Source organism: Nicotiana tabacum, chromosome 17 (genome assembly GCF_000715075.1).
Source record: "Nicotiana tabacum cultivar K326 chromosome 17, ASM71507v2, whole genome shotgun sequence".
Taxonomy (NCBI): Eukaryota; Viridiplantae; Streptophyta; class Magnoliopsida; order Solanales; family Solanaceae; genus Nicotiana; species Nicotiana tabacum.
This window is the reverse complement of record NC_134096.1, coordinates 43,833,137-43,847,094: the sequence shown is the minus strand read 5'-3', so window position 1 is coordinate 43,847,094 and position 13,958 is coordinate 43,833,137. Positions and strand designations below refer to the sequence as shown.

The 13,958-nt window shown below is 35.0% G+C and overlaps 1 protein-coding gene across 1 annotated transcript; it reads left to right on the top strand.

The window, feature by feature from the left end:
- Window positions 1-1,115: 1,115 nt before the first annotated feature.
- LOC107767875 (glycosyltransferase BC10-like) lies at window positions 1,116-8,269 on the top strand. Its single transcript, XM_016586979.2, has 9 exons — window positions 1,116-1,644; window positions 1,969-2,085; window positions 2,765-2,865; window positions 3,742-3,813; window positions 4,078-4,159; window positions 5,700-5,780; window positions 5,913-5,963; window positions 6,148-6,294; window positions 7,699-8,269. The coding sequence occupies exons 1-9, from the start codon at window positions 1,360-1,362 to the stop codon at window positions 7,876-7,878; spliced, it is 1,116 nt and encodes a 371-aa protein (XP_016442465.2). The 5' UTR covers window positions 1,116-1,359; the 3' UTR covers window positions 7,879-8,269.
- The last annotated feature ends 5,689 nt before the right edge of the window (window positions 8,270-13,958 follow it).

The following is a 13,958-nucleotide window of genomic DNA, read 5'->3' as shown; positions in this document are numbered from 1 at the left end:
GCACCTTAAAAATTCGTTAGGTGGCGACTCTCCTCTTTTAATACCTCATTTAAAAAAGTTGTCACGTGTCGAATCCCTCCTTCGCGAGAAAAAGGGGTGCGACAATGCTAACATGTGCACGAACCATATAAAGGAATATATTTTTTTAACTTAAAAAAGTAAATGACATAAAGATGCATTACACCTATAACATGACTTTGATGGAACATAAGTAAACTTCTAAAAATAATATTTTAGTTACAAATAATTCAAAGAATAAAAATAAAAATAATATAATGTTATTGTTTAAAAACCTAAAACTACATAATAAGACATAAATATTTATTATACTACAAAAGCTAGAATAGAATCTTCAAAATAATATTTAAACTAGAGCGATACCAAAAGAAATTCCAAAACCAAAAACTGACTTGAAAAGAATTAAAAAAACCTTGAAGGAAATTGAGCATAAAGAAGGAAAATGCAAAAGTGGAAGCATTTTTTGTACTTTGTATTTTTATAGACAAAGGTCTAAAGTGTATTTGTTACTCAGTAAATGACAAAGAGAAAAGTTGTGAAATTAGGATAAACAATTAAAAAAAATATAGACTTTTGAGTTTTTTAGTTTGAAAATTTACTATGAGTTAACTTTTGGGGTATTTAAGTTTTAAAAATGGATTTATTAAGCAATTTTGGCTCTAATTAACGCCTAGAACATTGGTGCTTATGCCCAAAAGGTTGGGGCATACGCCCCACGGTACTTACGCCCAACCAGTACGTCTCAATGCATTTTTTGGTATGCCTCACTCGCCTATAAATTGCTTTTTAAAATACTGGCTTAACTACATATATTATTCATTCACTGACTATTTTTAGTTTAACCGATTAGGTGAACGACTATTTGGATTAATTCTTCGTATACGAGGGTGAGTAAGTTTTTCCTTTGCTATAGTATGAGATGATTTTTATCACGATTATTATGTTATACTTAAATGTAAATAGAGGGTAATTAGGCAAAAGTGCTTCGGAATGTAATTATACTAGTGCTAGTTTAAATGCATACATGAGTGCAACTTGGAAGTTGAAAAAGAAGGGATAAAACGTGCCGTTTAATTCTCCCTCCCTCCTTTTAGGAAGTAACAAACTGTAAATCTTGCATTACATTACATCCCTTTTCTTTCTCTCAAGTCTCAATGCATGCATTGATTCACTCCTTTCAACCACCAAAGGCTCAATGTACACACTCCTCGATCTGCCCTTCTATATATGTAGGCATTAATTAATTGTGTACACACATCTAGACAAACAGACAAACAAGAAAATACAAAATGCTCAAATGATGAATATCAGAAGAAATTAAAGAGTGTACGTAATTAAGGCATGAAGAAGAAGGGGTTGATTGTGGGAGCAGGAGGAATATCGTGGTTCGCGTGGAAGCTGTTGATTGTGGTTTTCCTCACTCTCACCATTGTTCTCTGCATGTTGGCTTTTCTTAGCCTCCAGCGATTCCCTCCTTCACACTCCCAAAATCCTTCTTCAGTTTCTCGTAGATTTCTCCATCCCAACTGGGATTCCATTAGTTTTCGAGGCGATCCCAAAGTTGCTTTTCTCTTTCTAGCCCGCCGTAATTTGCCTCTTGATTTCCTTTGGAAATCTTTCTTCGAGGTGACGTCATTTTTTATTTTTGTTTTTTCAGAACTTTGTGAAAATTCATCAAGTTTATAAGTGTCCTACATTACATAATAAGTTGAAGAAATGAATGTTATCATCATTTTACTTCGGAGGTTTAGGGGGAGTATATATATATTTCTTCATTTAAGTTCCTTTTTTTCACTGCAGATAAGGTCTTTTAAAGAATTAGTGAAAATTGATAATACAAAAATAGATGCTTTTCAGCTTCAGATTAGTATCTAATTCTATTTAATTGCATTGCGGGAATAATGGAAATGTGAAGAATATCAGGTTTTAATCATTGTTTGATGTTTGCAGAATGCTGACGCTGACAAAATTTCAATATATATACATTCGGAGCCTGGTTTTGTGTTTAACGAGTCTACCACAAGGTCATCTTTCTTTCATGATCGTCAATTGAATAATAGCATCAAGGTAAATAATGTTCTTACTTGCTGTCACTTTTGAAAGAGAAAGCAGATTTTATCCCTTTCTTATATTCCTAATTCGCAACCCAAATTATCTTTATTTTTTTTGAATGAAACAATATGAGTTTTTAATCTATTTGTGTTCCCTTCTTTCACTTCCTTTTGATCTCCCTATTAATTACTTATGACTCTCGAAGATTATCAACAGCTCTACCTAAATATACCTGAATAGTTTAGCTAGGTTACCTTGACTACTTGTAGTGATTCTCAACTGGTTTTCCTAATGAGTTTAAGTGCCTGCACTTACGGTGTAACAACATTTTTACAAGATCATGTCAATTAAAAGGTAATTAAAGGTAAAGTTTTACGGTAAGCTTTTAGGGGTTACCTGAAAATGTGATAACTAACATACTATAATAGGTTAAACTACACTGATCATGTGAAAAGTCTTTACATTATCAATGTTTATAACTTAATTCCTTTTCCAATAGCTTTTTGATTTAAGATCCATTAGTCAAGTTCTTTAAGTTGTAGTATTCTTTCCGCAACTCATGAGGAACTATTTATGTTTAATGGTTTTAGATTTTCTGCTGATACTTGAGATGTATGTTGCTTACTTCCTTTCTCCTTTTGAATTTCTTTCATTTTGATATCTTAGCCCGATTGATATTAATTGTGACTTGTAGGTGGCTTGGGGAGAAGCAAGTATGATTGAAGCAGAGAGATTGTTACTTGAACAAGCTCTTAAGGATCCAGCCAATAGAAGATTTGTTCTATTGTCAGAGAGGTTCAACTTCTAACTCTCAGAAACGTTGATTACTACCTGCTCTCTTAATTATTTTTGAACTACTTCCCCTTTTCCATCTACCAATGTACTTAGCCCCTTATCTTAAATGGAAAAGTTTTCTGCCATCTCCAAAAAAAAAAAAAAAAAAAAACTCTTCCCATTATGTTGATAGACATTTCTTGGACAATCTACCAAACATTCATTCATTTTCGACTATTACATACTTTAGGTATATCTTTAACCAAGTAGTTTTGATTGCTCATCTCAAACTAATTACCTATTGAAAGTTTTAATATTTCCTTAGTTTCCACCTTGATTAAATACGGTCATATAAATCCGAATGGATCCGTAAGGTGGTAGTATATGCTGCTTCTTAAAAATGCTAGAAAAAATGAAGGAATGGTCAATACCTATCGAGTACGCTGAACAGACATGATGTGACATGATAGTTTCTTTTTGTTGCTAAAAATAAAAAGGAAATATATTATTGATAGGATAGGTAGATGAAACACTGTAATTCTTGGGAAAAATTAACAAGGATGAGAGACAACAAGGACATGACAATGAAAAAGTGTAAGAGGCCAACAATTTTTTAGAATTAGTCAAGATTGATATATACTAAAATGGTAAAGGGCAAACTGGATTTATGAGATTTTGAATTGTGCATTCATTATTTTTTCATGCACATGGCATTCCAGTAAAAGCTCGCAGATTCTCAAAGTAAAGTGCCACTTGTAACTTGATGTCTTGAGGCCATCTATTTGATTGGACCTGTTTAGTTCTTTCTATCCATGTATTTTTCTTCAGTTTATTTCATTATATCTCTTTGACCTTGGTGTTAGATATTTATGTAACTAAGTACTTCTCAATTTGCAGCTGCGTTCCATTGTACAACTTTAGCTATATATACAACTATTTGAGGGCTTCTCCTAGGAGTTTTGTAGACAGGTAAACTGGATATAACTTGTATGATGAACTCCGCAGTTGACTGATTTGGAGGAACTAGAAGAAAAGAATAGCTAAAAGAAACTACATTGTAGCTTTGAGAAGAATATATAATCTTGTGTTTCCTCTACTTTCTTTCCGTTTCCTTTATGTTCTACCCAACAGACCCTCAAGTGGATTCTGGATTAGAGAATCTGTTTAGGATTGATTAAATATTTCAATATTTATGCATTCAGTGAATAATATATTTTGGTATGTCTCTTCCAGCTTTCTCGATAAAAAGGAGTGCCGCTACAACCCAAACATGTCACCATATATACCTATGAGCAAATGGAGGAAAGGATCACAGGTAGTTGCTTGATCTTTTAGTTAAATGTGTTGTGACATAGAATTGTTTGCCACCTGTCTACTTTGCTGCCCTAATGGAGTAGATCTTTTCGGTGTCTTTTTCGTAAAGCATGCAGAGCAATAATCTAGGTAGAGTGTCAAGTATCGAGGTTAAAATGAACCTAGCTGCACCTACCTCTTACTTAGCTAGAGCACAAGGCGATGGAATGAGAACCTCGAAATTTGATTATCAAAGAGCATAAAAAGAAAATCAACTCTACAACCCATTAATATTCTAATGGTATCGGCTCTGCAATTAGAATCTTGACTTTTCTTGTACAAGCTAAATATAGAACAGAACCCATAGAGGTGTCAATACTGACATTGTAACATTTGCTATACTTAAAAGCACCTTTACATGAAAGACAACTAAGGTTACATCGGAAATGTATTCCTTAAGCATCGTGATATGTGGACCACTTCTGTTGTGACTAACTTTTGAGTTCCAACTAAATCCAAAAAGAGATCGAGGCGAGTAAGAGTGGAACTACATAGTGCGAAGTGAGTTCAATTGAACCCCCTTCGTTAGAAAATTATGCTATGCAAATGGGTAAAACATATTTTTTTATATATGTGGATTAATTCTTGAATCTCTTTAACATAAGGAAAGCTTCTAGTGAGCAGCAACGGTGGCTCAGAAATTGTTTTAGGTCACAAGTTTCAACTGGTAAGGAGAGGAGACAGAAGAAAAGAGATGGAGAATTGTAGCCGTTGAACTAGGATGAGTTGTGAGGCTTTTGCATTTATATACGTGTGAAGGACAGAAAGAAGATGCATATGAACACTGGCTGGCTAGGATTTCAGGCTTAGCATGACAGGTTTTGTAAGGTTCAGTCTCAGACTTGAAATCTATTCAGGCTGGCCTAAGACCAAGCTTAACTCTGACCAAAACGTGCTTAGCAGATCAAACCGAGCAAAGCTTGAGCAGCTCGGAGCTGATATATATTAATACTGAATCTCATCACGAATGTCTTCAAGAAATAGTTGATACAAACAGTGCCATGATTCTACTGACTTAAAATTATGGATCTACTAATGTTGAAGGACATTAAAGCAATCTGCTGAAAGTGATTCAGCAGACACTTCTCCAGGCTCCCCTGTGATATGTCTAGATGTTATATCAGTTTCAGTAAACTGATTGTAGATTCAATGTGTAATATATCCGCTACAACTCAGCGTCAGCGACCAACATACAGGAAGAAGTAATACAAAAAGCGACAAGATATAGCCAGCTTGGTTCTGGTTGCCTTTGTGAGCTTTTCTGAGTTGATAACAGATTTAGTCAGCGAAAATAAATTGGTATACAAAATAAAAATTGGCCTTCTGGTTAAATCTGGGCTTGGTTTTCTCTAACTTTAACTCTTTAGAAAGTTGGCTTCAGTGTTATTCATATATCACAGTTAGATTGTTTTATGAAATATTAATATCTCGTTCTTTCTGCTACTAAATCAATAGAATAGGGTTCCTACTTCCATAAGTTGTAACTTGGCATTTTAGTCCAGTGGATCACTTTAATCAGGAGGCATGCAGAAGTCGTTGCAGATGATGATGTTGTCTTTCCCGTTTTCAAGATGTTCTGCAAGGTGTGCATCATGCTGCTCTTTCCCTTCCTCAATTTCAACTCTGGATTTAAAAACTCCATTGCTCAATTTCATCAACTTCTAACCTTTCATTTCCAAGCCATATTTGGTCTAAACTTGTAGTATATCGTGCAGCGAAGTCACAACTGCATTCCAGATGAACATTACGTGCAGACATTATTGGCAGTAAGTAACTAACCAATTATTTACCTATGGTGCTTTTCTGTTTCCAGTCTTGTATTTTCTTTCTGTTTCATGGAAGAAGTCAAAACTGTGATGTTCTTAAGCAATTTGCTTCTGTGTTGTTTTATGAGAATCATCATGTATTCAATCGGTATTACATGCACTGGTTTTTCATTTTTGCGAATAGATGCATGACAGTGAAGGAGAACTGGAACGTAGAACGATAACCTATACAGAGTGGAATCAATCTGCGACAAACATGGACAAAAGTAGTTGGCATCCTGTGACATTTAGCTATGAAGATGCAGGGGCTGAACAGATCAAGAGGATAAAGGTAATTTAGCAAGCGCATATGTAATATTCTATCATCTTCCACTTGGACATTTGGCTGCATTTATCTATTTTATGTTTGGAGTTTAACTTCTATATATACTGAAAGTGTCAGAGAATTTTATTCTATGAGGACAAGGTAGGTGTGGCCCCTATTGAGGACAAGATGCGGGAAGCTAGGCTTAAGCTTTCTCTAAACAAGGAATTTCTAGGGAGTCCTCCCAGTCGGCTAAACGCGCAATTACTTTTGGTTTTGAATCCAGCTTAAGGTGTGAGCAAGGGTATCTTCTTTGGGGTCTATCACCATAGCCTTTTCATTTAGTTATTACGCTATCCTTCTAATCTGCTAAGGTTAAATTTGCTTTTGCCTTAATTGTTGTCATAGAGCGACCTTCTGTTCTTTCAGTTGTGTAAGCCTTCCACCTCTCTCTTAGCTTTGCATCTTTTCCATTCGGTCCAAGAACTAAGAGCGGTCGAAGTCCTGTCTCAGGGAATGGGCTTGAAGGCTAGAGGTTATATTAGTCGTCTAAGGGGAAATGCCTTTTCCGAGCCTATCCCCATTCGCCTATCGCTTTCTTGAGTTGATATTTAACTTGCACCTAGAAGATTCAATCTTCCTTGTCTTAGATGGTTTGGACATGACACCCCGGTAAGGAAGTGTGAGAGGTTGACATTAGAAAGTCTGAGGAGAGGTAGAGGTAGGCCAAAAACGAATTGTGGATAGGTAATTAGGCAAGACATGGCACAACTACAGCTGGTCGAGGACATGACCCTTGATAGGAATGTGCGAAGGTCGAGGATTAGGGTAGTAAGTTAGGTAGTTTAGATTATTCATACCGGTAGTACTAGTACGTAATCTCGCATTTTGTTGGTATAGATTTCTATGACTATCTGTCGTTTCTTTACATTTCGGTCATCTTATTATCTTATTGTTATTTATGCTGCTTTTACATGGATTCTCGGTGTTGTCTCGTCTTGTTTTTCTTTTCATTAATGCTATCGGAAATAACCTCTCTACCTCCACACGGTAGGGGGTAAGGTTTGCGTACACACTACCTCCCCGACCCTACTATGTGGAATTATGGGTATGTTATTGTTGTTATTTCTTCTAATATTTTGTATTTCTTTTGGTTGATGAAGATGGGAGAAATTGATTAATAACCTAGAGAATAAGGTAGATAACTAACTAACAACTAGTTAACGTACTCTGGTAGTCTAAAAATTCTTTAGATTGTGAGTGCAGATAAGTTAAATCGGAATGTTCTTATGTGGTCTTAGTTCTTAACTCTCTATGTTGATTCGCTTGGTTGACTTTTCTGGTAGTTTCTCTTGGATTTCTAGTTAGTTATGCATCAAATCATTTGGCCTTCATAACTGATTGTTTTATGTATCCAACCAATTCTGACAGGATATCGACAATGTTTACTATGAAACTGAGTACAGAACGGAGTGGTGCCATAATAATTCCACACAGGTTCCCTGTTTTTTGTTTGCAAGGAAATTCTCAAGAGGAGCAGCAATGCGTCTGTTGAGTGAAGGAGTAATTTCTCAGTTTGATGCCTCTGCTATTATGGACCCAACGCAATGATTTTCATCAGTACCTTCATGTTTACGTCCCTCGTAAACCAATTTTGCTTTGTATTATAGGCCAGAAGATGAGTAGCCCATGAGATCTTATTACATAAGGGTAGAAAGCGAAAACAGTTTTGATAGTACTACTGTTCAGTACTTCAGCCTTTTTAGAATTTGGGAACATAAAGTGGAAGTTGTTCCTTGGTTTGGTTCATTTAAGGCTTCCCGTTGTAGATATCAAAAAGTTACTGTATGCTGATGTATGATTCAAGCTGCCTAAAATTGAAAGGTTTTTTTTTTTTTTTTGGTTAGTGTGTACTACGTGAGTTAAAGATATACGCTAATAGGGTAGAGACTCTATTTTTGGGTTTAATTTCTATGAGTTAAATATATGCACGAATAGTGTAGATAAAATTTATACATCATCATCTAAATTTTATCGGTCCTACCATATTACTTACTATTTTATTTTTTAAGTTATTATATCAAGTTATCTGTTGTTGTAGATTAACTTAATCTAGTAGTATAAAAATTATTTATGCTGTCAATGTATGTAATCCCGATAATATAAATACCTTTCTACACCCAACATCCCTTCCTCCTCAAAGTTTTCATAAATATCAAGATAGCCCCCCTTAAGTTGAGAGATTTCACCAATTATACAGGTATCAAAGCCTTTTTTCTTCCACTCTAGTATTAGAAAGAGGTGAGGTAGGATTTCATTTCACAATCCAGTTAGTAAGAAAAACGAATTTTGGTATCATCCAAGTTGTAGCCGACCAAATTGACTACTATTTCAACAAAACAAAAGACAGAATGCAACGATGAATATGTTACTGTAAAAAGTCTGCATATAAGTGCATATGTAACAGATAATCTTTGGAAAGCCGACTCTTATTTTGGTCAACCAAAATCATCGCATATTCGGTATAATAGAATTTGACTGCACCAGTGAAGGGGTAGAGCGGGATAGTTGACATCTCTCCATCTTATCCGAGCCTTGAAAATAACAACTTACCGTTTTTTTTTTAGTCATTAATCGTAACTAGCCTAGCACACATAAAAATTAAAAACCCAAATAAATAAGGTTCTTTCCCTCAAAGAATCACACACAAAGATTTCCTTCCATATTTTTAAGCGTGATCAGCAACATTAGATGCAAGACGGAAAGAAAATTTCATGGATGAGGTAGCAAACAAGGTGATGAAATATATATATATATATATATATATATATATATATATATATATATATATATTGAGAATTGTTGCATTTTGAAGGAATTTAATTATTTCTGTTGGTTAAATGAAATTAATTGAAAACATATAGATGAGTTAATATACAAATTTTGAGAAAGATTGAAGGTGATTTGGACTGATTTGGTATCAAAACTTCGAAGTTAAAATCGAGTCAAAAAATTCTTCTGCAACACATATATCACGCATGTATCACACACACAGGTATACATGGATATACATGTGATACACATTTGATACAAATATGATACATTTGTGATACACAAATGATACACAATGTGATACACATATCATTTTTTCTATGTTTCATCTTCTACTTCGAATTTTCAATTCAAACCACCTCAAAACTCCGTCAAATCATCCCAAAACTGAGATTCAAACTCCTTAAGATGTACCCAATCTATTCTAATAACACCCACTCAAAAGAAAGCAAATATTTGACCTTTTTTTTGGCTACATATAAATAATTGACTAATATTGATAACATTTGACTAATATTAGTAATATTTAATGAATTGGTCAATTTTTATAATAAGCTACCTATAAATGGACATAGCTGGTAGTTTTTTTTTTTTTTTTATAGGAAGGACACTTTAATCCGTAGCGACTCTACTGGCCTAACTTTAGATTAGGTAAGCTAGTAAACTTTAAAGAGTTGATGGCTCGGATGGTCACTCAACTTTGGGAAATTAGTCATTAAATTAGAGTCGTATAACTTTTTTTGTCTTTCAAAAATTACTTAACTTTGTGTATTGACCATCAAAGTCATATAACTTTCTTTTATCTTTTAAAAATATTTACCTAGTTCACTTAAAAGGTCGTTCTTGCCAGATTTATAGCCTGTTTGGCCAAGTTTCTCCCAAGTTCAAAAGAAATTTTTTTCCTAAAAAAGTACTTTTTTCTCAACTGGAGGTGTCCGGCGAAACTTTTAATTTTGGAGGAAAAAAGTGCTTTTGGCTAGAAGCAGAAGCAATTTTTAAGAAGTAGAAAAAAATAGTTTCTCCCCACAAGTAGTAGTAGTTTTGAATCTTCTTCCTACCAAAAAGACCCTTAGTAAAATATTGTATGTACCAAAAGTGCACTTTTTGAAAAGGTTAGCCAAATACAAATTGTTGTTCAAAAGTGCTTCATAATTTCGGTAATGACCAGAATTTTGATATTCTGGCTAGATCATCAGAATTTTTGGTGCTTAAAAATTCTGGTGATCGTCAGAATTTGTATTACTTCAAAATTCTAATGAGCTTTCTTTAAAATTTTGATGCGGAGCTATTTTTCCATAACTTTCCTTAACAAGATCAAAATATAAACAGTGATTTTAAAAATGTCCATTCAACATCATTTCTAGTTCTTCTAAAGACCATTCTTATAACAATTTTTTTAGTTCGATGTTAAACTAATCTAAAGGTATTTTTTTAGTTCAATGTTATCAGTTCGACGTTGATTATCCTTAAGCGCAATGTGAGTTTTTTTAATTGAATTTGCTCCTCCGTGTGTCACTCAATGAGAATGGATCGGATAAGAGGCTCGTGATATTAAGACATTTTGACTTCGGCTGTCTAGGAATAAATTGCGGGACCCATAAATGAAATAAAGAAAAGGATGAAAAAAGTGGCAGAAAGCAGGTGGGCGGCTAAAGCCAAGTTGGGTGGCCTTTGCAAATTGTTTAATGAGCCAATATGATTGGTTGGTTTGTTGGCAAATTTGCCTATAAATAGAGATGCTTCCCTATCTGTTTAATACACCAAAACAAAGAGAAGCAAAGCAGAAAGCAAAGCAGTGAGAGTAATTCATAGATTGCTGTCTGTGAGATAAATAGTGAGTGACAGTATTATTATAGTGAGATATTTTAAATAAAGAGTGTTATTTCTTTCCAAATTGTAGTAGTCTCTTGACTAAGTTGTAATATTATAGTGGTAATATTGCTCCGTTCCGGTATTGTATTTACCTCGTTAAAAGAGTTGGTGTTGTTGTTACTCTCTTGTGTTATTATTATTTTATGTGGATATTATTTTTGGGCGGGATTATTATTTTCCCAACAACGTAGTATCAGAGCCCTGGCGAATAATGGTCAGCTATCTTTTCAGTCATAAAAGATAATTATGAGAAATTGTTTCTACGTATGAAAGCCATTCTTAGCTCTGAGGATGTATGTGAAATCGTAGATAGAGAGTATGTAAAACCCGATAATGAGGAAGCTCTGGCTCAAAATGAAAAAGAGGTCGTGGTAAAGACGAGGAAGAAGGATTAACAAGCCTTCACGCTCATCCACCAATGTTTGGATGATGCCATGTTTGAGAAGGTGGCAGCTGCTACCACCTCAAAGGAAGCTTGGGGGATTTTATAAAATTCTCTTCAAGGAGTTGACAAGGTGAGGAAGGTAAAAATTAAAACTCTAAGGGCTGATTTTGAAGTTTTAAAAGTAAAAGAATCCCAATGCATTTCGGATTACTGTTCAAAAGTGAAGGTTGTTGTAAATCAACTAAAAAGATACGGGGAGTACATAGAAGATGTCCGTATGGTATAAAAGATCCTTCGCACTTTAACACCTAATTTTGATTTTGTGGTGTGTGCTATTGAGGATTTTAAAGATTTAGACTCTATGATGGTAGAGCAATTGGAGGGCTCTTTACAGGCCCATGAAGAAAAGATCAAAAGGAGACAAGAAGTGTCATTGGAGCAACTTTTTAAAACTCAGGCATCTTTCAAGGATTATGGAGGTGAAAAACGCTATCGAGAGAATATATGGAGACGAGGTTGTGGCAGTCATAGAAGAGGAAGAAGTAACGGTAACAACTTCAACAATGAAGTTAAAATCCATCAAATATTCAGAGGTCGTGGTCGTGGACATAGAGGAGGAAGAGGACGTGGCTACTACCAAGAAAATATGGACAAAGGTATGACAAATCAAAAATTGAGTGTTATAATTGTCATAAATTTGGCCATTACTCTTGGGAATGTCGTAGCAATGTTGAAGAAAAATCTAACCATGCTGACGACAAGAAAGAAAAATATGAGTCAACGTTGTTGATGGCACTCAAGGAAGAAGACAAGGATGATTGCAACTCGTGGTATTTGGACAATGGAGCAAGCAATCATATGTGTGGATGCAAAGAGAAATTTATAGAGATCAATAATATTGTGAGAGATAATGTGTCCTTTGGAGATGCCTCAAAGATTCAAATCGAAGGGATAGGTACGATTCTAATTTCCTGTAAAGATGGTAGTCATAAGCTAATTCAAGATGTTTATTATGTGCCAAAATTAAAAAGTAATATTTTGAGTTTGGGCCAACTTCTTGAAAAGGAATATGACATCCACATGAAAAATATGCATCTTTGGCTTAGAGATTCAGGTGGAATTCTAATTACTAAAGTACATATGGCAAAGAATAGATTATTTTCTCTGAATCTTAAAACAATTGATGCAAAGTGTTTGAAGGCTAATGTGCAAGATGAATCGTAGTATTGGCACATGCGATTTGGGCACTTGAATTTTGAAGCACTCAAATCAATGGGAGAAAAGAACATGGTGCATGAAATACCATCAATCAACCATCCTAATCAATTGTGCGAATCTTGTCTTCTTGGAAAATATGCAAGGAGGAGTTTTCCAAAGGAGGCCATGTCAAGATCAACCAAACCGCTTCAACTTGTTCACACTGACGTGTATAGACCAATCAATCCACCTTTCTTTGGTAAAAGTAAATACTTTCTACTTTTCATTCATGACTTTACTAGAAAGACTTGGGTTTATTTCTTGAACCATAAATCTGAAGCTTTTGCTGCTTTTAAAAATTTCAAAGTACTTGTGGAGAAAGAAAATAGCTATGAAATAAAAGTTTTAAGGTCCGATAGTGGAAGCGAATTCACTTCAAAAGAATTTAATGACTTATGTCAGTCTCATGAAATTTGTCGCCCTCTAAAAATACCTTATTCACCCCAACAAAATGGAGTTTCAGGGAGAAAGAATAAAACGATTCTTAATATGGCTAGATGTATGTTGAAAGCTAAAAGTATGCCCAAAAAATTTTGGGCCGAAGTTATTTCTTATGCAGTTTATTTGAACAACAGGTCTCCAACAAGGAATGTTAGAGATCAAACTCCTCAAGAAGCATGGAGTGGAAGAAAGCCAAGTGTCAAGCACTTGAGAATCTTTGGGAGCATAGCATATGCTCATGTGCCACAACAAGGGAAAATGAAACTTAACGATCGAAGTGTCAAGCATGTGTTTGTTGGCTATGATACGAGTTCAAAAGGATACAAGCTATACAACCCAAGTAGCGGCAAGATGGTGGTGAGTCGTGATGTTGAATTTGATGAAGAATTAGGATGGAATTGGGAAGCTCAGGAAGAAACTTCATATGATTTTCTTCCATACTTTGGCGATGAAGAAGAACCAAAGACCATAGAACTTGTGCAGGATACAACTTTACCTCCCTCTCCAACCAATGTTACATCTCATTCTTCTCAACAAAGTACAAATGAGCAACCGCAAAGGACAAGGAGCATTCAAGAGCTCTATGATGGCACGAAAGAAGTTACTAATTTTGATTTTTTATATTGTCTCTTTGCTGACAGTGAACCAATGAACTTTGATGAAGCTTTTACAAATAAAAGGTGGAGACAAGCCACGGAGGAGGAGATCGAGTCAATAGAGAAGAACAACACTTGGAAGTTAACAACTCTTCCCAAGGGTCATCGTGCAATTGGAGTAAAATGGGTATACAAGACAAAGAAGAATGCTGATGGAGATGTGGAGAGATATAAGGGATGACTTGTGGCTAAAGTTTACAAGCAAAGGCAAGGCATTGACTATGAAGAAGTCTATGCACCTGTTGCCC